Here is a 22,807-nt window from a genome sequence, read left to right as displayed (position 1 = left end):
ATATAATATTCTAATATTCATATAAATAAATACAAGTAAATATAAATTTAAAATTACAATCTGCATATTGTATATCATAAATTATATGTCAGAAATTATGTTTCTTAACAATATACAGATGCTCCATTCAATGACAAACCATAACTAGTATTTAATACAAGTCAGGCCATAATGTATTCTTATTAATCATACTGTCATTCATTGCATTAAGTTTCATTACATCAAAAATTGTGATACTATTATTACTAATATAATTTACTTAAATGTGTGAATGTGTATGCGTGCGCGCGCATGTGTGTACGCGCGCGCGCGTTGTGTATATGTGTATAGTTATATACATTGACATTCGCAAATAACATTTTATGAAACTTTGTTAATACTACAAACTTCTATGATACTGTGTTATATGAACTATTATTTTGTTTTTCAATGCTAATAATGTAAAAGTCTATGTTACTAAAGAAAGTTAATCACTATCCATTGTAATAGATTCTTTTAATTCTGATTCATCAACATAATTATTTTTTGAATTTTTTTCTTCTACAGATTTTACACACTGCAATAATTTATTAATTAATATATCGAATTCAAATTTGCAATTCTTATTTTGTCATAAAACACTTTTTTGTTTTTATAAAGATTAATATTAAAAATTACAAAAATATACTTACATCTCCAATTTTTATACGTGGTGATGTTATTTGTTCTGGAAAATGCCAAGGTTTATAATTTGGATTATTAAGTAATTTCCAATTAGGATAAGCTATAGAAGCTTTATGTAACTTTTTAACCATCTAAAACAAAAAAATGTAAATTCAATACTTTCCTATAAAAAAAATTTTTAGATATAATCAATAAAAATACATACTCTTGGAGCAAATATTTGTGTAACTTTATTAACTAGCCAAACTGGTAATTTTCCATGTGGATCGGTATGAGATACATAACCCAACTCAGAACCATCGCCATTTCGAGATGGTCTTACAATATATCCTTAAATTAAGGATTTTAATAATGAAGAGATAAAATATTTACATAAATAATAAACTTTAATCTAAGTTTCAAACTTTACCTGTAAGATAAGATGTTGCCCGTACAAATTGCTTTCTTGGTGGATAATCTTTATGAAAAACAGAATGATTCAAAATTAATTGCTCTATTCCAGTATCAAGCCATGATCTTTGTAGAACAAAATCTCTGTTTTTCAATGGTGATGGACAGGCCACTAATTTTATATATATACATATATATATTATATATATAACTTTCATACATATAATTACACTGTCTATATAAAGAATAAAACTAATTAAAAATATTAAATACTTGCTTGAATAATAACCGATATCATTATTTGGATTAAAAAAACCTATGTCTTTTGACTCAATCATATGAGTATCCCAAACCTTTCTATATTCAGGATCATGTAATACATCATATAATATTTCTGGTAGGACATCAGGAAAACGTGTTCTAATCTGTAAAATATATTAATTCATAAAATTAAATATCTATTAAAATATGAGAAAAATGAATAATTTTTTTTACAATAAAAAAACAAATACATACTTTTACCATTCTAAAACTAATTCCTGATACAGATTTTGTCCAAACAGATAAATCAGGTTTATTATAATCTAATCTCCAATCATTATTATCATCATATAAGTGTTTTAACTTCTCGAAATCCTTATCCTCAGCAATTTTAACAATTCCAATATCCATTTTATTAGAATATTGTCTATAGAACAATCAACATAATTAATACGTAAGTGTACAATTTAAAAAACAATACAATGATAATTTGATAAACTAATTTTTTATAATTTAGTAATAAAATTTGATACAAAGTAAAAAATAAAAGTACCTGTTATTCACACAGTTCTTAGCAGTTCAATAAAAAGTCTATGCATGTTTAGTTCTTGTATATAATAGGCCTTACACTTATGCCAGAGTAATCTTTGGTCAGTCTTAATCATTGTTTTGCTTTCCAAAGATAAAAACTAAATGTACTACTCTTGAATTTCATTTATACTAAAAAGAAAATAAAAATAGGCTAATAATTGCATAAATTAATATAGTAAATTGAAATATAACCACTTGTCTACTAGAATATATTTTGATATTTTAATATTGATAAATTCATTATCAGTCACATAATCAATCATTAATAGGTATGTAATAACAGAATAAATGAAGAAAAAATTTAAGTATCCCATAATACTGACACACATGTTTTTCTGAAAATGAAAACAAATAACCTGAAAAAAAGTCATATACATATATACGTACCCTTCGTATAATAAACTGACAGCTATTTGCAACACAAGAATGTTTCTATAAATTAGAAACACATTTTTTTATATATTCAACTTATAAATTAATAAAAGTTGCTCTTACAATATTTGTAAAATTAAATTTTAACAAAGATCTACGTTAAAAAGGCCAACTGACTTATGCTACCAGTACGATATACTGATAACAGGTTAGCTAGCACATATAGAATTTATCTTTAATAGACCATTCAAATTGTCTTTACATAGATTGTATTTCATAAGTTTTCATTATATACTATAATATTAATTTATTTTTTATTTGAAATATATCTTAATTTACTTGTGAGTATTTGAATTTTTAAATAAATATCAATGAATTTATTATTTCACTGCAATTTTTTTTATATTTGATAAATATAGGTACATGCATGCATCATTTAAAATACGCATTAATAGTATGTAAATATTAATATAATTCTCTGTATGTGTTTACAAATTATTTAAGCTTCTGATTTTGTATTTTCGTTTGACTTGCCAATTGCGTTAAAAATGTAATGTTTATTAATGATTGTTATTATTCATAATTGATAAATAATGATCCTCTGTGATTGTGCACATTCATATTATAAAAATATATAATTATTTTTGTATTTAATTGTTATATGGGTACTTTTATTATTTTATTATACATTTTTAAAAATAATTGATGTTAATAATGTATTAAAGATTTTATTTATAATAGTACATTATATTGTAGGTTATTTTGTATTGGAAAATATCCTTAATATGGCTGTAAAAATTTCTGCTAATACTGGAAATATTGAGTTGGATAATAAAATCAATGAATGGTTAAGATGGAACAAGGTTTTCATAATTTATTTTTTATATCATAATTTAAATGCTTATGTTGATTACAAAAACATATTTATTTTAGGATAAAGCTGCTGAACATGAAATTCAACAATTAATCTTTAATAATAATAATGAAGTTTTATTTAACTTATTTTTAAAAAGGCTTGAATTTGGTACATCTGGTTTAAGAGGTTGTATGGGTCCAGGGTATAGTCAAATTAATGATTTAGTTATAATACAAACTGGCCAAGGATTATCAATGTATTTAATTGATAATGTAGTTGATGTAGCTGAAAAGGGCATCATTATAGGATATGATGGACGTTATTGCAGTAAAAGGTTAATGAGAAGATTTAACTTAAGGTTTTTAGTCATAATTAATATTTCATAAAAATTTTATATTATTTTAGGTTTGCAGAATTAACTGCTGCAATTTTTATGACAAACAATATAAAGATTTATCTCTTTTCAAAAATTATTCCAACTCCATTTATATCTTATGGTATATTAAAATATAAATGTGCAGCTGGAGTAATGATTACAGCATCTCACAATCCTAAGAATGATAATGGATATAAAGTATATTGGGAAAATGGCGCACAAATAATATCACCTCATGATAAAGAAATTCAAAAATACATACTTCAAAACCTTGAACCATTAGAATCTTCATGGGATGTAACAAAAATCTATAATAGTTCATTATACCTAGATCCATGGAATGATGTTATGCAGTATTATTTTAATGACCTTAAAGAAACTGTTTTATATCCAGAAGTGAATAAAAATACAATATTAAAATTTACTTACACTCCTATGCATGGTGTTGGATATCAGTATATGACTGCAGCTTTTAATGCTGCAAATTTTAAGGTATTGTTTATTTTAATGTTTATTATATATAAATTATTCTAAATATAATTTTTTATAAAATATTTTGTAGATCAATTTATAAATATAAATTTATTTATCAATTTTATTTAATATAAAACATTAATAAATAATTATAAAGAAGCATAAATAATAATAAAAAATTACAAAAAATTCTTAATATTGAATGCATTTTTATTATTTTATTTTAATTATTTAATTCAGGTTTAATTCAATATATTACAGCCATTTATAGTAGTTGAAGAACAGAAACTACCTGATCCAGAATTTCCAACTGTTAAATTTCCAAATCCTGAAGAAGGAAAAAGTGCTCTAGATCTTAGTATACAAGTAGCAAATAAAAATTCTTCTTCTATTATTCTTGCTAATGATCCAGATGCAGATAGGCTAGCTTGTGCTATAAAAATGAAAAAGTATGTAATTTGTAATTTTTATTAATATATATGCATGTAATATATATGCATGTATCTGAAATTTAACAAGTTTTTATATTTTTGTAATAGTAATGAGTGGTATATTTTCTCTGGTAATGAATTGGGAGCACTTTTGGGATGGTGGATGATCCATAAATATCAAGTACAACATCCTGATACAGACTTTTCAAATATATATATGCTAGCATCAACAGTTTCAAGTAAAATTTTAGCATCAATGGCTAAACAAGAAGGATTTAATTTTGAGGTGTGTATATTGAAAATGAAGTTGAAATATTTTTGTCATTTTTGTTATTATATGCTTCCTTTTCTTTCAAAAGGAAACTTTAACAGGTTTTAAATGGATGGGCAATAGAACTGTAGAATTAGAGAAAATGGATAAAGTAGTTATATTTGCATATGAAGAAGCCATTGGCTTTATGTGTACTTCAAAAGTTCTTGATAAAGATGGTATAAGTGCTGGAATGCATATAGCTGAATTATCAGCCTATCTTGAAACCATGGGACTCACTCTTCATGATAAATTAAATGAAATATATACACAGTATGCTATTTATTTTACATTTTAAATATTTACTTAAATAAGTAAATATTGTATTCATAATTAATAATTCTATACCTTACATCTATTTTTTTTAAATGTTAATATTTGATTTAGGTATGGATATCATATTTCTAAAAATTCATATTGGATTTGTCATGAACACAGTGTAATCAAGAAAATATTTGAAAGATTACGAACGTACTTTGGCAAACCAAATACAGTAAGGAAACACACATATGTACAAAATATTATTAGTATCATTTTAATTTTAAACATTTTTTAGTATCCAAGAAGTATCCTCAATGGGAAGCATCTTATAACAGGTGTTCGTGATCTGACAAGTGGTTTTGATAACACAAAACCAGAAAATAAAGCCATTTTACCTATTTCAAAATCTAGTCAAATGATAACATTTACATTTAAAAATGGTTTAGTTGTAACGCTAAGAACTAGCGGTACCGAACCTAAAATTAAATATTACAGTGAATTATGTGCACCGCCAGGAGAACAGTAAGTTGTTCATATTTTTAATAATAGCAGCATAAATTTAAATTTAAAGTTTTTTAATAATTTTATATAATTACATTAGAGATATTGAAGCATTAAAAAGTATACTTGATGAAATGGTATCAGCTGTTGTGACGGAGTTCCTTCAACCTGAAATAAACTGTCTTCTACCTCGTATTACCTAATAATATTACTATTTCGATTTGTTATTTGACAGATTAGTTTTAATATAATTTTTTAATTTTCTGTTATAATACTACTATCATGACATACATTTTGAAAAATGAATAAATTACAAAATTTACATTAGATTTACGTAAATAAATATTATCATGAATTTACAGAATTACATTCCACTTTAATTATATATGTTAATAATTTATATTAATTTTAATAAAAAATTAATATGCATTTTTAATAAATTTATTTTTTTAATATACATGCACATATTTTAATTATTTAAAGAATGTATATTTTTTCATGTAGAAATCACTTTATCTCTTTTTGAACAAAACTTAAACTACTTTGTTTCTTGCATATAAAATGTAATACACTGAAAAAAATACAACTTTATCATATTGAAATGTTTTATAATATTATATATTATATTTAAAAGAAATAAAGAATTACCTGCTCATCTAAAAAATCCATAAGAGTATTCAGCTTACATTTAAAACCTTCTATTTTTAACATAGAATGCAACGAATTAATGCATACTGGCTCATAAGACAAAATTTTATTGTATAATTCTCTTTTATTAATAAGAAGTTTTAAAAACATATCTTTAATATTTAATGTATTATCTATGACTGAAGTGAATTCAGGTTCATTAAACTGTTTTTCTTCATCGATTATATTTATTGACAATTGTCCATGTGTGCTATTAACAAATTACATAATTTGTTATAATTTATGAAAACATTTTTAAATTTAAATAATGAAATTAGTATTATGTATATATAATATACTTTTTCATGGTAAGTGTCGATTGAGAGTTATAATTATGGACAAATTCAATATTACATTGTTTATGATTCATCTTTTTCATTGGTGGTTCCTCATCTTCACTGCTTATTATTGTTAATTCAGATTTTGTATTCTTTGATGTTGAACAAATTGTAGGATGCAACTCATTATAAATATATGTTAATAATTTCACAGCTCTTTTTCGTTTCTGTATTTTCAATCCATATTTATCTAACTCTGTCTGTGAACACATTGATACATTAAAATGTAATTAATAATAACATGACTTCATTAACTTACCTGAAGTTCGAATGTTTTCATATCATTATAATTAGGAGGAGGCGTAACACTGTCTCTAATAATTTTAGGTAATGCAGTATCCTCTATTTCTTTTTTATAATTACATTTACATTGTGAATTATTATAAAATTCGAATTTTTCAGGCATAACACTATCTGTATTAATATATAAACTTTTTTCTAACACTGATTTCTTTTGAATTTTTCTACTGTATTTTCTTGTAGTTAGTGATTTTTTATTGTGTTTTAATTGTTTTGTGAAAGAATTATTAATTATAGATAACTTATTTTCATTTTCATTAGCTGTTATGTTAGATACAATTTTTTTAGAAATTGGCGAAGTGTTAATATTATCATCACTATTATCTATGTAAATATTTGCCAAATGAATATCATTTTTGAAATTACTATTATTGTCTGAGTTTTCAGAGTATAAAACACTTTTATTTGTTTTGTTCTCTTCATATTTATACACATTTAAAACATTATAATCTGATTCAGGACTGGAAGGAACTGATACAACAGATCCCTCTGAATCATATTTGTTTGTATTTGATTCTGCTAATGTAAGTGAATTTTTTCTAATTGCTTGTAAATCAATATTACTTTCCGATTTAATACTTCTTAATTTATTAGAATTATTCGGTTTATGCTTTTTAAAAGTATTTTTTTGAGTACTTAATGGCATAACATTAGTAAAGGAACAATTATACTTGTCTAAACTGCACATACTACTATGACTACACAGATTTTGTAAAGATGTCTTCTTACACTTTTTAAAATTAAAAATAATATTTTTCGTTTCATCTTCATCATATCTTTTTACTAAACTTGTTTTAAATCCTGTCTCTTTATCTGTGTCTAGTAACAAAATATTATTATCTTTACTGTTTTTATCTTCATACTCACCAAATGTTGTATTATTTATCTCATTATTTTTTAATATATGTTCTTGTACAAAATTTCGATACTTTATTATACTATTAATTTCATGTCCTTTTTTATACTTTGAATACATGGATTCTTCACCAGTATCAAAATCTGAAAATGTATCTTCTTGATTTCCATTTTGTAAATTTTCTGAAACTTCTATACTTCTTTTTAATCTATCTTCTGGTACAGAATATACTATTTTATGTTGGAGATCCTGATATAAATTTCTCATATTTTCATACATTAAATCATTCTTATACTTTTCTGTACATATTTGTACATTATATTCTGATGATTGAATTATGTTATTTATTGATTCCAGACTGGAAGATGTATTTTCATCATTTTTTTCATGTAATTTTTTTTTATTTAAATTAGAATTTGCAACACAATCAAATGTCTCTAAAATATCTTTTTTTGTTTTAAACGATTCTTTTACAATAGTGTTTGTTTGAGATATAGAATAAACAGGAGAATTATTTTCTTTTATGTTAAATGGATTTCTATTTATCTCAGAATATGTTGGTAAAATTAAAACTTCAGAATCTACATCAACATCTGATCTTGCATTTTCCTTTTGAACTTGTTCAATAAATATACTAAGATTGCTTTTTATTCTTGGTTTATCTGGACATTTCTCTTTTTTTGGTGTAGTGAAATATGGAGTATCTGCTAATAAATTTATATTTTCTTCTTTGCTTTGAAGTATATCATTAACATCATCAAACAAATCAGGAGATGCATTAACAATTCGTATAGAATTTGTATCTTTTAAACAGTTGATTTCTTTATGCAACAATTCTTCTGTAACGTCATCTTTTTGTAATTCAATTTCAACAAATTCTGATTTATCTATAATGTATTTCTCTAAGTGTTTCTTATTTAATTTTTCCATATCATCATCTAATTTAGAATCTTTAATATCACAGGTTAAGTTTTCTACGTTATTGTTAGTTAACTCCAAGTTATCTTTTTTTCTAGGATTTAATTCTTGCTCTTGTTTATTGTGCATTAGAGTTTTTACTTGCTTCATATTAACATTTTTTCCTTCTAAAAAAGCAAACAATCTTTTTACTCTATATCTTCTTGCAAGATTTCTTAAAAATGCAAAATTTGTAACATTGTCCAAAACACTTAAATATTTTTTTATAGTCCCACAATAAATAAATTCCAAAAATGCTAAAGCAATATTATAAGATACATCTGTCCAAGAAATTTTGTCCTTAATTGTAGTACATAATAAAGTATCATTAGGTGTAATATCAAGTAGTATGTTTGAACACTGCACATAAAGAACTAATTTATGTGCCCAAATATGTTTACCACTATTAACAAATATTATTATATCACTTGCAGAACTATCATTTAGTGCATCACCCCAATTTGTTATTATTGAATTTAGAAATTGTGTATTATGACAATTTTCACATTGTACATTTACTTCTGCACATGACATTTCTTGTATTTTTTCATCATTATATAATTTTGTTTTGTACTGATTTAATTCCACGTCATGAGTATTAGATGTATTTGCATATTCTAAAATTGTTTCAACTTCCTACAAATAGAATATAAATACTGAATACAAAATTGTAAGTAAAATAATATTTATCAGAATATAATTTATAATATTAGTAAATTTATTACTTATCTTACTTACTATTTGCTTTTCTTCTGGAGTTATAAAATGTAATAATTCTGTTACATAAAAACATTTTTGATTTGGAGACAATTTTGCCTTATTCCACAATTTTTCTTCCTTAAAATTAAATAATAAAAAATTAATAAAACATAAATTATAAAAAATAGAATCAAGTAGTTTTTATACCTTATTGTAAAATTCCTGAAGTAAGCAACTTCTCAAACCACGTTTTTTTTCAATTGCAACATTATATTTAATTTCTCCTATTTGATTTTGAGTAACTAGTTCATTTCCCATTAGAATTTCTGAAATTTTTTCAGTCAAAATATAATTTCGCTCTTCCTGAGAACGTGTTTGAAGTATAGTTATTTCATTATTCTTCCCTATTAAAAAACACATTATGTTAAAAGCAATATTTTGATTTTATTTAAGAGAATGATATTTAAACATTTTAATTTAACATACTTCTCTTATTTTTTGATATTAATGGAGGTTTGCTGTTTGCAAATCCAAATTTTTCCAACTTGCCTTCATAAATTAATTTATTTGCTTCTGGTACCATCTGATTTAATGTTTTAGGTGATCTTTCAATTTCGTTAATTATATCTAATTCCTCTGTTTCTTGAAGTGATTTTGATAATGCTAATGCAAGTTGTAAGTCAGTTTCTTCATATGAACTCTGAAAAAAATTTTCTAAGTATTTAAAAAATCTTATAATTATAATATTTAAGATAACAAAATACATACCATCTTACATGATAATGTAGGTTTCTTTTTATTTTGTACTATAGGTGCAACAGGTAAACCTAATGACTGTCTTTCATCTTCTTGTCGTTTCTGAAGTTCTATAGCATCTAACAACTTTTTTGTTGGTATTTTATACTTGTATGCACAAATCTTCATATGTAATGTATGAGAATTAAGATCTTTAAATGTTTTAAAACATAAAGGGCATACAAGAGCCACTTTCACATCAGTAATGATAGTTTTATCATCACAATTATTTTTAGACTTAAAAAATGATGATTCTATTGAAGGTTGTGATTTATGTAAATTTTCTTTTTTTCCTAAATGTTGTTTATGCTTTATCACTTTTTGATTTTTAATAGAATTCTTAAGTGTTACAGCTGTCTTATCTTTTCGATATACAATGCACTGATTTAATTCAATTAATTTTATTCTAGGAGATTGTCTTGGACTTTTAAAATCTAATATACTGTCATCTTGAGACTCTAAAGATGTATTGTGTGAGATTTGACCTCTTCCTGAATGTTCATTCATTTTATATGTTTCTAAAGAATGATATATATTAAATTCTGTAAATGTATACTACATATAAAATTAAGAGATTTATATTACTTAATATTATAAAAAATATAAAAAAACATATAGCTCACTAAATAATATACCAATTTATTTTATGTAATTAAATGATTTATTTTATTTAGTACTACATTATTAGTTAAATATTGTACTTATGCATTTTTAAAATTAAATATGAACAATTCTTAATCTTCCGCTATTATTTTTTTTGAGTCCTTTCCAAATACCATAGCAGTGATATTGTTAAAAACAGAATTATCCCAAAATGTCATTGATTGTACATATTCTTCATATAATTTGAACTCCTTAGAATTACTTTCATTAAATTCATCAATGAGTTCCTTTTTTTTTATGAAAAAGTCACTACAATGTAACAAACACTTGTATCAAAAACATAATTTTCTTATATATTAAATATTAAAAATTATACATTTAGATGTTATAATATTTGTTATTAGACAAGAGTTTATTGATTTGATAACAATAACTATTTCAATAATACACAAAAATAAGTTCTGCTAGAACTATCTTATAAATCGTTAAATAAATTGAATATTTAAAATGTGTGTTATATATATTTAGTTTAAATTTCACATGTATTATATATATACTTTATATAGTTTAAATTTTATATGTAATATTTTTAACTTATGGGAAAATTTAAATAAATAAAAAATATTTTAAAATATATCCATACAAATATTCACCATATGAAAATGCAGCCTCCAGTAATAATAGGCGGTACCATACACTTTATAGCAAAAATTAATCTACCAGCCGGAGTACTACCATATTTTCGAAGTATATCTTTTTTTAAAACTACTGCTTCGTACATTGTGTATAGTTTTAATATGTTGGAAGTGTCGTACAATGATATTAAATATTTTTATATAATTATCAAACAATTCTTATAACAGTGTTGCCATAACAAGGCTTAAATTTATATAATTTAATATACGATAAAAAATAATTAATATTTAATTATCATATTTAGCTTCTGTTAATAACCCTTGCTAACATATTTTTATTTTTTTAATCTAACATATTTTCATGACAAATTGAAATTTTCATATGGAATCGAATAGGTAAATCGAAATTGTGTACTAAATAAATGATTTCACAAATGAATTTATTTTAAACTTATCACGAGTAAAAGTTTTTCAGTTTTTCTTTTTGTAATATAAAAAACGTTCTTATTACATATACATGTGAATAACAACTTATATCTTATTATTTTTCTTGCTTGATAAAACTACATCTCAGCTTACCAGACATATACGTCATTACTCTATTGGCTACAAATTTTTCTCCATTTTTCTATTTTTCTTTATTAAGCACAATTTCTACTCGTGAAAAGGTTAAATATATTTATCACACTATCTCTTGTTTATTATAAATCCTTAAATGGCTGAACTGTAATATTTTAGAATCTAATCATATTAAATCAACACTAATAACAAACTTTAAATATTAGTTATGAGAAATTACCGCCAATTTTTTAGAGTGTGACAAAATTTGCGTAAACAAATGTAAAATAATTAGTGATTACCAATTAAATTTTATAAAACATAGAAATACTACACTTTAAAAAATTCATTTTTTACACTGAAATTAATTTTTAAATATGGTATGTATTATACTTATCATTTATATTATTAGTTTTTTATTTTTAAAGATCTTATATCAATTAGTAACTATATTTTAGGCTTCTACCTCTAAGAGACAAACTACAGTTGTAAGTAAGAAAAAAGGTATACCAAAAATGGAATTGACTTCTGAACAAAAAAATGATATAAAAGAAGCATTTGACTTATTTGATCCAGATGGCACTGGAAGAATATCTACCAAGGAACTCAAAGTAGCCATTAGAGCCCTTGGATTTGAACCAAGAAAGGAAGAAATAAAAAAGCTTATAGCTAATGTTGATCCAAATGGTCTTTGTACATTATCATTTGAACAATTTCTATATTTAATGTCTACAAAAATGTTAGAAAAAGACACAGAAGAAGAAGTTTTAAAAGCATTTTGCCTTTTTGATGATGATAATACAGGAAAAATATCTTTCAAAAATTTAAAAAGAGTTGCTACAGAATTAGGAGAAAATCTTACAGATGAAGAATTGCAAGAAATGATTGATGAAGCAGATAAAGATGGTGATGGGGAAATTTCTCAAGAAGAATTTTTACGCATTATGAAGAAAACTAGTTTGTATTAATATTTCATAAATTAATTTCTGATTGTTTTTGTGGTGCAAGTTACTTATGTGCAAGTTGTTTGTATAATTTATATAAGCATATTATAAATATTAATTGTTTGCATTAATTCTATTAATTTAATTCTATATAATAATATATAATATTAAATATAAATAATATATAATGCACAATGATAATAATTTATTTATATCAGAAATACAGAAATTTTAGAAAAAATGTTAAATATTTTGTCAAAAAATTTTAAAATAGTTATAAGATATTTTATTATTTTATCTTAAAATTTTGTATAATTTTCCATTCATTTAAATATTTCTTATGCAACTGATGATATAGCAATATCAATTAACGATCTCACTAATTCTACTCTTTTTTTACACTTACTTATGCTCTCTAGAAATAAATTTTGTGAGATTGGAATTCCACCTATATAAACAATGTACAATATATTATTACAACTTTAATTACAAATATAATATGTTTACATGTATTTTTATATTTATCATATAACAACATACCAGGTTTGTGTATGCAACAAAGTTTGTTTTCATTCATTACAATAGTTAATCTTCCTAAACATAAACTTTCTTCAACATCAGTAGGATCAGCAATCAATAATTGACTAGAAGTATTAATTTGAAGTTAAAATTTCATTTGCTAATTATTTTAATATCTAGTTTCAAATTAAATTAACTTACTTATCAAATATTGCAAAAGTTACAGAAACTGGTAATGCTTTAATTGGAAATCGTATTCTTTTTGTAGAATTTATAGACACATTTCCAGTTTCTTCATTGTAAAATATTTCAGGCAAAGTTACTATATAAAAAAAACTATATGAATTAAAGATATGTAATATAAATATATTTCATTATAATGCTTAATGCTATTCAAAACTTACAAGTATTAAGTGTAGTTGTTAGTGCTCCAATAGAGGCATCGATTATTGAACCATCATAGTTAATACAGACAAGGTCACAATATAAAACCCATACTAATTTACCTTTGTAAACACAAAGATCTTTTAAATCAATAGCTGCAGAATTTCTTAAAATATTTTCTATCAATTTTGTAATAACTTGTGCTTGGTCACTTGGTGGACCTGGTCGAAATTTTGGGGAACATAAAGGTGGTAATTCAACATTTGGCACAATGTAACCACATTCTGAAGATTCTGCCTTAGGTACTGCTAATTCCTGCAATAAAATTTTATAGTAATAAAACTTATAATAACTATATAATATTCATATACATAATTAATTAATGTAGTCTTTAAAAATACAAAAATTAAAACTTTTACAGAAATTTATGCATCCTTTGACTTCATACTTTTAATAATAATGTTTAATAATACATTTTTATAAAAGATAGATAAAATGCAGAAAGGTTACTTACAGCTTTAATACCACACACAACTGTTGTGTTACCAATTTTGAATATAGCTGAGCTATCAGCATGAGTGACTGATGCTACATTTACACTTATTGGACGAAAAGATAAGAATTGCCTACCATCTGGACGAACATCTTGTGCCTTCACATTTTTAGTTATTGCATATGAATATATTAATTTAGTTTTAATTTACTATATACAACTACATATAGAAATTTATTTATGAATATATACATACCAAATGGTCTTGCAAATATTTTATAGGATGAATAATCCTATAATTCATTTTCAATTAATTATAATTGTAAAATAAAATTACTAAAAGTAAGTTTAAAATGTAATTATTTTTGTATTATTCTGTTCTACTCTATTTGATTACTTAGATATAATAAAATTTAGAATACTATTTAAAAATGAATCTAAAGAGGTTATATGAAACTAAAAAACGTTTTAAAAACTAATTACTTATATATGTAAATTTAGAATTTTATTATGTATTATAATACATTTGTTACGTATAAAAGATAAATGTAAATATACATATTAAATAAATAAAGTAATATATAATACAATACAGGAGAGAGGAAATACCAACTTGTATTGTGAATCCATAACTTAAATAATAACCAATAATACAATTGACCTTTTCATTCTTATATTACATATAAAATATATTAAATTTAAAATAGATTTGAAAAAATTATAGAAAACTGATCATGTTTAAGTAATCATATTAATACTGCTTCTTAAAAATTAAAATTTTTAATGAAGAAGTATATTATTAGCTTTAATCTAATTTTATAACAGAAAATTATATTTCTCAATAACTCTTTTTTTAATTTTATTACATTTATTTCATAAGACATGCATACATGCCAACTATATTATTTTAAATCTTGAAAAGAAGATTGATTGACAAAGCATTTCCTAATTTTGATATTAAATTTAATTTATTGCAAATATTATATTTTATAATGATTTCATTTAATCTTATAATACAAACCACTAAATAGAGTTTTGGTTTTATATGTTTAAAAATTTATTATATATATATCTATCTCATTTTCTTCTGAAATTAACATTTAGTTAGTATCAACTGTTTACAAACAATAGAAAAGACAAATATTCTATTCAGAAAGGCACAGTGTGACATATATTTTTAAAATATTATATCAACGGTAATTAGAATCTAATGATAGTAGATATCGAAATATTACAATATAACAAGATGGTATAAGTATAAATGGTCAAAATTTTATAATTTCACTTGTAGTGAATTAATTTTTTTTACAAAGTATGGAGTTAAAAAAATAGTAGTCTTCTATTTTTAAATGTCTGTGTAAGTATTAAAATAATATTCTATTTAAAACTTAACATGAAAGATTCCTTAAAAATTAATCACATAAATACATTTTAAACATATTAATTTTCAAAATTTGGTATAAAATTATTCAAATTCTTTATACACAGACATATTTGTTAAATCTTTGCATAAATATAATTTAAAAGTAATTTTAACAAATTTTAAATTACTATTAGTTGCAATATTATTGACAATTTGAAGTTATTAACTTTTAAAAATATAATTCTGGATAATATTCCTGTTTATATCGCTGTTCAGTGTAGTATAATGTAGTGAACTTCATCGGGCAAGTGTAGAGTAAAATTTAGGCTGCAAAAAAAATATATAGTCTTTGAAACTTTACTGAATTTATCTACTGTTAATATTTTTTAGTAGTTACCTCATGATCGTGATTTTCTTCTTTATTTCCATCGTCATCATCACCAGAACTATCACCTCCTGAACTATCTGCAGAATTACGTTGTTGATCTTTATTATTTAAATTATCAACAGTAGAAGATGATGATGCTTTTACTTTACTGGCTGCATCATAACATTGTAAACAAACTCTAACTGCTTTTCCATTTCCTTGTCCAGGCAATAATAATTTCTTATTGCTACAAGGTCCGCATACAACAGCTCCACATTGCCTACAATGATGCTGAAAATGTTTTATTAACACTCATGTAAATTAAATATTGCAATAGGTAATTATACGAAAATATAACTAATATATATTTACCCGTCTATTTAAAACTGTAAATTGTGTTTTATTACAATGCATACAAATTGTAGCTTCATTATCTGGAACCCAAACAGCTGCATGAACTTCAACTGGTTTCTTGCCACCTATAAAAGGAAATGTTTGAATTACAAATATATTAAATACATAAATAAGTTAATATAATAATATTACATAATTACATACTTTTCCTCAACAAGTCTTCAATGCATTTTGTAATATGAGCCATCCATTCCTGTTTCTCTGTTGCAGTGGCAGCATAAACAGCAAATGACTTTGTTACTGTTTTTATGAGCCAGCCATTGCGATATTCTATAAATAATGACAAACTACTATACTATAATAATATTACCTATAACATTGTCTATATTTGATACACATGAAGCTAATAGTCTAAAAATTAAAGTTAAAATTATTATAAATGATAGTCTAAATGGAAACAAAAAACTTCTTGTCAAAATAAAATAAACCATTTCACAAACATATACAATATAAATCATGTTTACATAACAACATATGTAATTAATATTTTATTTCTCTCTTAGACATCCATATATTTTTAAAATACACCATACATATAAATATGTACAGAATATAATTTAATCAATTAAAATATAACTTACGACCATCATCAGCCAGAGACTCAAGCTTAACTTCTTCAAGTGGTATAATATGTTGTTTGTTGTACTGTTAACATAAATAAATCTATTCAAATCTCTAATAAATTAATATATTAAATTAAACTGTTTCATTAATAAATAAATTATATTTAAAATAATTATTGATATTTACACACATGTACCTTTTTCTTATTTAATACAATATTTCCATAGACCAATATATCATTAAATAAAAAAAACTGTCTTGGTTTGGGCTTTTTTCTACACATTTTTGTTAATACACCTTCTCCGACTAAAACTCTTCCAGGTACTGCAAGTGGCTGAAATACATAATACATTAATATTAATTTCAAAGATTATTTCTTTATATTTTACTCTATTTCAAATACTACAAGAATATAATCAAATATTACAAGAAAAACCAGATTATAAAATATTACATAGTTACATTTTCTGAAATCATGAAATTGAATGTTAAAAAATTAAGAATTTTAATCTTACCTGGCCAGAACTGCCAAAGCAGTATTCCACCATAGCAATACGCCTGGCATTAGCCTCGCTATTTACTGGAACAAATTATACAAAAAATAAGCAACATTTTATTGTTTTTCATAAAATCCATAATATGTAGCAACAACTAAAAGATTAATCATTTTTGTCAAATGCTTTATATATTACGTATTCAACTGTCAAAATCACAAACTACTAAATTACACCGTTATTCGATGCAATTTAAAACTGATAAAATAAGCAAATTATCAATTCTTTAATTCAAAAAACAAAGCAAATATTACGCATGTTAAAAATTATACATTAGAAATAAATTAAACAACTCTAAAAGAATAAAACATTAATTAAAAGATAATAAATGAAATATAAACTAACCCAATCGGTCAACCATGATCATATGAATCAGGGCTGACAACAAGGAAGTATGAATCATGAACATATTTAGTAATTGTTAATTTTTACAATGAAGTGTATTTACAACATTATAAAATTAATTAATGTATACAGTACCATATAAAAAGACCTTCTATGCAATAGTTTAAGATATTTAAGATAGTATAAAATTTGTAATTTTTAAATAAATATTATCTAACTATTAGAAAATACAAAAGATAAAACAAGTTACATTGATTTGATATTTATTTTCGCTTGATGTTTTAAATTTCGCTTAATTATTTAAGAAATATTAACAGTATAATAATATAAATCGTTCTGACCAATATATATCGCAAATTTTCAAACACCGGATCTGCTCCTTCGAGGTATCGATATCTGGTATTTCTTATCCATAAAAATCATATGATTATTGAGGGTGTAGCAAATTGAGAGTGACGATAAACTTGTTTTTAGGTTACTTTATTCAAAGTAATAGAAAATACATCGGTAAAAAATGAAGATATGTGGACCTAAATATGCCCTATGTGGCCTGATATTATCTGTTTGGGGTATATTTCAATTAGTAAGTCATTTTCATTATTTAATATTGATATATTTGAAAAATATTAAGAAATTTATAATTACATGTATTTTGTATATAAAACATTATAAAATAGTAAATGTAAAAAAAATTATGTTAAACATTTTATGTGCTTAAATTTGATTTTTCTCTGATTAATAAAATTTTATTGTTTGAAGAAAATTGGTGAATTATCTTTCAGTTAAATGATATTATCATGAACTCTATAAATAAAAAGTTTTTGACAATATTTTAATAAGTACAGAGTTTATTGATTAAATCAGATATATATGTATATATATGTATATATATATATACACATATATATAATCAATAATACATACAATACCATATATTTTTTTACTTACCAATAATTTATAATTTGTAGAATGATATATCATATTTATCTTTTAGCTCCTGTTGGGAATATTCTTCTATACCAAAAGTGTAGCTTTAATAGAAGATCTTCCATTACCAGGAGAATATAGTAAAGCTACAGAGTTTTATGCTGCAGCAGATAGAGGTTACAAACAAAATGCATATAATTGTTGGATTGCAGCTTGTATCTATGTCCTTACGTTTCTTTTCTCTGGACATCAATTTTATATTAATTCAAGATCATCTTTAAGTGTTTAAAAAATTATTATTAGCATATGAGATAACAGATAAAAATATACATTTAAGTGTATGATATGTATTATAAATAAAAACATACTTAGGAATATACCAAATATTAATTTCTGCTACATGTTTTTGTATTTTTATTTTAAAAATTAGTTATTATTTAAAGCATATGTGTTACATTGAATATAACTGTAGTATATCAAATATAATATGTATAAAATAAAATATAAAAAAATACAGATTATTTCATGTTATGTACAGCACTTCAAATAGAATTTTAATAAGTATTCAATTTTATTGATTGAATCTATTTATGTAAATCTAAATTTCTATTTCAATGAAAAATTACAGGTGGCAAGTGAACTATGTATTATACTGTAACAATATTCTTGTTATATAAATGATTTATTTTATTTTAAAAGAGTTATATTAAGATTTTTAAATATTACAATAGTATTAATCCTATTACAACAATATATGTATAAAACTTATTTCAGTTTATTTATTCAAACAAAAATTAAATTTACTATATTCATGTAAAGTTCTTTTAAAGATATAACTATTTATGTATATTTATATATTGCTTATAACATATTAATAATATATATAATATATTGCTTATCAACAGTAAATCATTTTCAGTAATGACTTCCTTTGTTTACAAATTTCATATACTTAACCCTTTGCATTCGAGAGGCTCCCTTCAGTCGACATTAAAATTTTTAAAAATGTATGCAAGGTATAGAAATCAAATAGTTCTACATGTTAATTATTATACAATTTATTATTTACTGCTGGAAAAAATATCGTTAACTTTATAGCAGAAAATCTTTGAACTCCTACTCATCTTTAGCTAAAAAATCGTCGAGTGCAAAGGGTTAATACATTGAGTAAAAAGAATACGGAATTTAAATTATATATATATAACAATAATAATTTAAATAAAATAATATACAAAATTTTAAACCGTGCTACCGTATTTAATGTATTATCATTTAAAAAGAGGATTAATATATTATACCTATGGTGAACAGTGATTAATAGGTTATGTATTTATATGATATATACTCTTTTATTAATAATAATTACGAAATTCAGATTAATTATCCACATAAATTGTCCTGTATTATGTATTACAAATATTTTATAATTATTTGAATAAAATTAAACTATGTCTTACTATGAAAGAAAAAGAATCACTTTAACATATGTGTCATGTTCTAATAAATTTTAAATATTATAAACATATATATAATAATGTACAATATTTTATACACATATGTTTATATATATTACTAACTGTATTGTATAATTATTAGTGTATAAAGTGTTAATATATACATCAAATTATGGAACTTTTAATATTTTAATATTAAATGTAAATATACATTTCATTATAGAATATCATACTTTATTAGTTCCAATGGAAAATACAATGGAAAACGAGCAAATAACAGAAGACTATAGTGAAGTAATACAACGTCTCTCTTTTTCTTTAAAATTGTCATATGGAATAGGACATGTTTTAAATGATATTTGTGCTTCAATGTGGTTTACATATTTATTAGTATTTTTCCATTTGGTTTTGGGTTTTAATTCAATATCAGCTGGAATTATTTTACTTATTGGTCAAATAGCAGATGCTTTTGCTACTCCTTTTGTTGGTTTTCACTCTGATAAAAATGATGACTTTTGGTTATGTAGATATGGTAGACGAAAAATGTGGCACTTAATAGGTATGTACATATATTATATATATATATTATGTGTATACATTTTATGTATTGGTTATATTCCATCTGTTACATAATACATTTCTGAAATTATGCATTTTAGGTACTTTATGCGTATTATTTGCATTTCCTTTTATATTTTCACATTGTGTTGGATGTGAAACTGCTCATGAATGGGCACAATTAATTTATTATGCAGCATTTGTCATAATCTTCCAATTCGGTTGGGCTGCAATACAAATATCTCATTTATCTTTAATACCAGAACTCACACCTGTAGAACATGAAAGAACAGAACTCGTAGCAATTAGGTACACATGTTTTTAATTATAAGAAAGAAAATATTTAAAATATTTTAATTAAATTATGATTCAAAATATTTATTACAATTTTATTTAGATACAGCTTTAGTGTTCTTTCAAATGTTTTTGTTTACTGTATTACATGGGCAGTATTACATATAGCAAACACTAAAGATTTTAATTCTCAAATTGGCCCTGATGATGCAAAAAAGTTTCAAACAGTTGTATTTATTGGAATTGGACTAGGGACTATAACATCCATTTTATTTCACATCTTTGTTAAAGAAAAATTTACTAATAATTCTAATGGTAAAATTAATTTTATTATTGTTTATTCAATGATAATTTTTATTTATCTTAATATTTATTTTATTGTATCCATTTTAGGTTCATTATATATAAATTCAAGAACAGTATCATTACTGTTAAAAGATATTCAATTATATCAAGTTGCTTGCATATATATGCCTACTCGTTTGTTTGTAAATTTTTCACAAATTTATGTTCCTTTGTATTTACATGAATCACTAAATATGGCAGCTACATCTTTGGCTATAATTCCATTAATAATGTATTTGGGAAGTTTTATAATGTCTTTAATTATAGAGAGATTAAATACAAAACTTGGTAGAAAAATTTCATATTGTTTTGGTGTTGTACTGGGTGTATGTGCTTGTATTTGGATACGATTTGGTAATGATTTAACATATGTAAAGTATCAAATTTATCCAGTGTCTTTAATATTAGGTAAGATTTACAATTTAAAAACTTTTACAAATTAAAGTGTAAGGCACATATTCAAATATTACTTTCTTCTGTTGTAGGGTCTGCAGGTTCTATTATGTTAGTGACTAGTCTTGGTATTATTGCAGATTTCATAGGTCAAAATATAGATAACAGTGCTATCACTTATGGTATTATGAGTTTTACAGATAAACTTTGTAATGGATTAACAGTTATGCTTATTCAGTATTTGTTAGTATATAGTAATCCTATTTAAAATATTATTTATTTAAGTGGTAATCAAATCTATTATTTAAAAAGTAAATAATAAGTACTTTATTTTATTCCTTTAGAAGCTCATGGATTCATTATAAGAATTACTATAGAGATGTCTTAGTTTACATTTGTGCTATTTCTGCAATATTTAGCTTATTAATGATATTATGCACAAAATCATTTCACCACAATACAGGTACACATATATAATAAATCAGTTCTAAAATAATATATATATATACATACAAACATTGTTTTAGCATATGATACATTATATCCTCAACAGACTATAGAACATAATAATGTATTTAATACCATAGCAACAACGGAAATAGACCCAGCAGAACAAGAAAATGTTTCATAATATTAAAAAATAGTAATCTAAATATTAATTATATCTTAAAATAATTTTACTTTATTAAGATACAATTTGATTTCCAAAAGTACTAATATCAGAAAAGTATTTAACATCCATGAATATAATATTTTTATACTAAATATTATTTTTATATAACTGTAATTATATGATAATTACCAATTTATTGCAAATTCAAGGTAATATAATCCTTTATTTTAACAAAATAATTACTACAACAAATAAATAAAATTAAAAACAATTAAAACAATAGAGAGGCATTTTTTAATTAAAAAAATTTATATAATAAATAAAATATTATTTTTTATAAATATATTTAACCCATATGTCCA

General features: G+C 23.3%; 9 protein-coding genes across 12 annotated transcripts in view; 4 read left to right on the top strand and 5 right to left on the bottom strand.

Annotated features, from left to right (window-relative positions):
* Positions 1-217, bottom strand: part of LOC108555017 (PCTP-like protein) — a 3,497-nt gene extending 3,280 nt beyond the window's left edge. Inside the window, exon 1 of the mRNA XM_017910490.1 lies at positions 193-217. Within this exon, the coding sequence (XP_017765979.1) occupies positions 193-217 (25 nt within the window). The remainder of the gene's footprint in view (positions 1-192) is intronic.
* A 436-nt stretch (positions 218-653) lies between these two features.
* Positions 654-1,725, bottom strand: LOC108555028 (PCTP-like protein). The gene is made up of 5 exons (XM_017910502.1): positions 1,570-1,725; positions 1,331-1,478; positions 1,073-1,225; positions 869-993; positions 654-794 (listed from the first exon to the last, which is right to left on the bottom strand). The coding sequence occupies exons 1-5, from the start codon at positions 1,723-1,725 to the stop codon at positions 654-656; spliced, it is 723 nt and encodes a 240-aa protein (XP_017765991.1).
* A 1,337-nt stretch (positions 1,726-3,062) lies between these two features.
* Positions 3,063-5,689, top strand: Pgm2a (phosphoglucomutase 2). The gene is made up of 9 exons (XM_017910501.1): positions 3,063-3,140; positions 3,211-3,467; positions 3,539-4,001; positions 4,245-4,432; positions 4,523-4,700; positions 4,774-4,997; positions 5,112-5,217; positions 5,281-5,507; positions 5,587-5,689. The coding sequence occupies exons 1-9, from the start codon at positions 3,063-3,065 to the stop codon at positions 5,687-5,689; spliced, it is 1,824 nt and encodes a 607-aa protein (XP_017765990.1).
* A 335-nt stretch (positions 5,690-6,024) lies between these two features.
* On the bottom strand, positions 6,025-11,615 carry LOC108555053 (uncharacterized protein MAL13P1.304). The gene is made up of 10 exons (XM_017910538.1): positions 11,375-11,615; positions 10,092-10,636; positions 9,810-10,023; positions 9,531-9,727; positions 9,363-9,461; positions 7,880-9,260; positions 6,771-7,840; positions 6,473-6,711; positions 6,135-6,384; positions 6,025-6,057 (listed from the first exon to the last, which is right to left on the bottom strand). Exons 2-10 carry the CDS (start codon positions 10,623-10,625, stop codon positions 6,025-6,027), a joined length of 4,017 nt encoding a protein of 1,338 aa, XP_017766027.1. The 5' UTR covers positions 10,626-10,636; positions 11,375-11,615.
* A 645-nt stretch (positions 11,616-12,260) lies between these two features.
* On the top strand, positions 12,261-12,882 carry LOC108555050 (caltractin). The gene is made up of 2 exons (XM_017910533.1): positions 12,261-12,294; positions 12,373-12,882. The coding sequence occupies exons 1-2, from the start codon at positions 12,292-12,294 to the stop codon at positions 12,880-12,882; spliced, it is 513 nt and encodes a 170-aa protein (XP_017766022.1). The 5' UTR covers positions 12,261-12,291.
* A 314-nt stretch (positions 12,883-13,196) lies between these two features.
* LOC108555016 (exosome complex component RRP43) lies at positions 13,197-14,925 on the bottom strand. Its single transcript, XM_017910489.1, has 7 exons — positions 14,868-14,925; positions 14,511-14,547; positions 14,276-14,413; positions 13,782-14,076; positions 13,579-13,699; positions 13,399-13,502; positions 13,197-13,306 (listed from the first exon to the last, which is right to left on the bottom strand). Exons 1-7 carry the CDS (start codon positions 14,882-14,884, stop codon positions 13,197-13,199), a joined length of 822 nt encoding a protein of 273 aa, XP_017765978.1. The 5' UTR covers positions 14,885-14,925.
* A 946-nt stretch (positions 14,926-15,871) lies between these two features.
* rush (pleckstrin homology and FYVE domain containing family member rush hour) lies at positions 15,872-18,059 on the bottom strand. Of its 2 annotated transcripts, none has more exons than XM_017910532.1 (8): positions 17,997-18,059; positions 17,478-17,542; positions 17,159-17,296; positions 16,980-17,043; positions 16,543-16,668; positions 16,357-16,463; positions 16,015-16,275; positions 15,872-15,944 (listed from the first exon to the last, which is right to left on the bottom strand). In XM_017910532.1, the coding sequence occupies exons 2-8, from the start codon at positions 17,508-17,510 to the stop codon at positions 15,915-15,917; spliced, it is 759 nt and encodes a 252-aa protein (XP_017766021.1). In that variant the 5' UTR covers positions 17,511-17,542; positions 17,997-18,059; the 3' UTR covers positions 15,872-15,914. The 2 variants fall into 2 exon arrangements, with proteins under 2 accessions (XP_017766021.1, XP_017766020.1); XM_017910531.1 differs by lacking the exon at positions 17,997-18,059 and adding an exon at positions 17,862-17,931.
* An 87-nt stretch (positions 18,060-18,146) lies between these two features.
* On the top strand, positions 18,147-19,079 carry RNASEK (Ribonuclease kappa). 3 transcript variants are annotated; one of them, XM_017910535.1, is made up of 3 exons: positions 18,147-18,247; positions 18,336-18,444; positions 18,856-19,079. In XM_017910535.1, the coding sequence occupies exons 2-3, from the start codon at positions 18,376-18,378 to the stop codon at positions 19,075-19,077; spliced, it is 291 nt and encodes a 96-aa protein (XP_017766024.1). In that variant the 5' UTR covers positions 18,147-18,247; positions 18,336-18,375; the 3' UTR covers positions 19,078-19,079. The 3 variants fall into 3 exon arrangements, with proteins under 3 accessions (XP_017766024.1, XP_017766025.1, XP_017766023.1); XM_017910536.1 differs by having other exon boundaries at positions 18,238-18,260; XM_017910534.1 differs by lacking the exon at positions 18,147-18,247 and having other exon boundaries at positions 18,308-18,444.
* Positions 19,080-20,500: 1,421 nt separating this feature from the next.
* On the top strand, positions 20,501-22,463 carry LOC108555015 (major facilitator superfamily domain-containing protein 12). The gene is made up of 7 exons (XM_017910488.1): positions 20,501-20,801; positions 20,902-21,109; positions 21,198-21,409; positions 21,488-21,847; positions 21,925-22,075; positions 22,177-22,295; positions 22,360-22,463. Exons 1-7 carry the CDS (start codon positions 20,501-20,503, stop codon positions 22,461-22,463), a joined length of 1,455 nt encoding a protein of 484 aa, XP_017765977.1.
* Positions 22,464-22,807: the final 344 nt, after the last annotated feature.

This window comes from Eufriesea mexicana, unplaced genomic scaffold, assembly GCF_001483705.2.
Source record: "Eufriesea mexicana isolate 0111107269 unplaced genomic scaffold, ASM148370v2 scaffold106, whole genome shotgun sequence".
Classification (NCBI taxonomy): Eukaryota; Metazoa; Arthropoda; class Insecta; order Hymenoptera; family Apidae; genus Eufriesea; species Eufriesea mexicana.
This window is presented reverse-complemented; position numbering and strand designations above follow the sequence as displayed.

What these genes read in the sequence shown, in the direction of transcription:
- rush (XM_017910531.1), bottom strand. Translation starts at nt 17,925, where the DNA reads ATGTTCATGATTCATACTTCCTTGTTGTCAGCCCTGATTCATATGATC. An exon ending in TTGTATTAAATAAGAAAAAG is followed by an intron (nt 17,044 to 17,158) that starts GTACATGTGTGT and finishes TTATGTTAACAG; the next exon opens with TACAACAAACAACATATTAT. An exon ending in AAGAAAATCACGATCATGAG is followed by an intron (nt 15,945 to 16,014) that starts GTAACTACTAAA and finishes TTTTTTTTGCAG; the next exon opens with CCTAAATTTTACTCTACACT.
- LOC108555016 (XM_017910489.1), bottom strand. An exon ending in AATATTTGCAAGACCATTTG is followed by an intron (nt 14,414 to 14,510) that starts GTATGTATATAT and finishes AAAAATGTGAAG; the next exon opens with GCACAAGATGTTCGTCCAGA. An exon ending in TTGTGTGTGGTATTAAAGCT is followed by an intron (nt 14,077 to 14,275) that starts GTAAGTAACCTT and finishes ATTTTATTGCAG; the next exon opens with GAATTAGCAGTACCTAAGGC.
- LOC108555053 (XM_017910538.1), bottom strand. Translation starts at nt 10,625, where the DNA reads ATGAATGAACATTCAGGAAGAGGTCAAATCTCACACAATACATCTTTA. An exon ending in AATATCAAAAAATAAGAGAA is followed by an intron (nt 9,728 to 9,809) that starts GTATGTTAAATT and finishes GTTTTTTAATAG; the next exon opens with GGAAGAATAATGAAATAACT. An exon ending in TCGACACTTACCATGAAAAA is followed by an intron (nt 6,385 to 6,472) that starts GTATATTATATA and finishes ATTTGTTAATAG; the next exon opens with CACACATGGACAATTGTCAA.
- RNASEK (XM_017910535.1), top strand. Translation starts at nt 18,376, where the DNA reads ATGAAGATATGTGGACCTAAATATGCCCTATGTGGCCTGATATTATCT. An exon ending in TTTGGGGTATATTTCAATTA is followed by an intron (nt 18,445 to 18,855) that starts GTAAGTCATTTT and finishes TTTATCTTTTAG; the next exon opens with CTCCTGTTGGGAATATTCTT.
- Pgm2a (XM_017910501.1), top strand. Translation starts at nt 3,063, where the DNA reads ATGGCTGTAAAAATTTCTGCTAATACTGGAAATATTGAGTTGGATAAT. An exon ending in GGACGTTATTGCAGTAAAAG is followed by an intron (nt 3,468 to 3,538) that starts GTTAATGAGAAG and finishes ATATTATTTTAG; the next exon opens with GTTTGCAGAATTAACTGCTG. An exon ending in TTAATGCTGCAAATTTTAAG is followed by an intron (nt 4,002 to 4,244) that starts GTATTGTTTATT and finishes AATATATTACAG; the next exon opens with CCATTTATAGTAGTTGAAGA.
- LOC108555028 (XM_017910502.1), bottom strand. Translation starts at nt 1,725, where the DNA reads ATGGATATTGGAATTGTTAAAATTGCTGAGGATAAGGATTTCGAGAAG. An exon ending in TGATATCGGTTATTATTCAA is followed by an intron (nt 1,226 to 1,330) that starts GCAAGTATTTAA and finishes ATATAAAATTAG; the next exon opens with TGGCCTGTCCATCACCATTG. An exon ending in GGCAACATCTTATCTTACAG is followed by an intron (nt 994 to 1,072) that starts GTAAAGTTTGAA and finishes CCTTAATTTAAG; the next exon opens with GATATATTGTAAGACCATCT.
- LOC108555015 (XM_017910488.1), top strand. Translation starts at nt 20,501, where the DNA reads ATGGAAAACGAGCAAATAACAGAAGACTATAGTGAAGTAATACAACGT. An exon ending in AAAAATGTGGCACTTAATAG is followed by an intron (nt 20,802 to 20,901) that starts GTATGTACATAT and finishes TATGCATTTTAG; the next exon opens with GTACTTTATGCGTATTATTT. An exon ending in TCCAGTGTCTTTAATATTAG is followed by an intron (nt 21,848 to 21,924) that starts GTAAGATTTACA and finishes CTTCTGTTGTAG; the next exon opens with GGTCTGCAGGTTCTATTATG.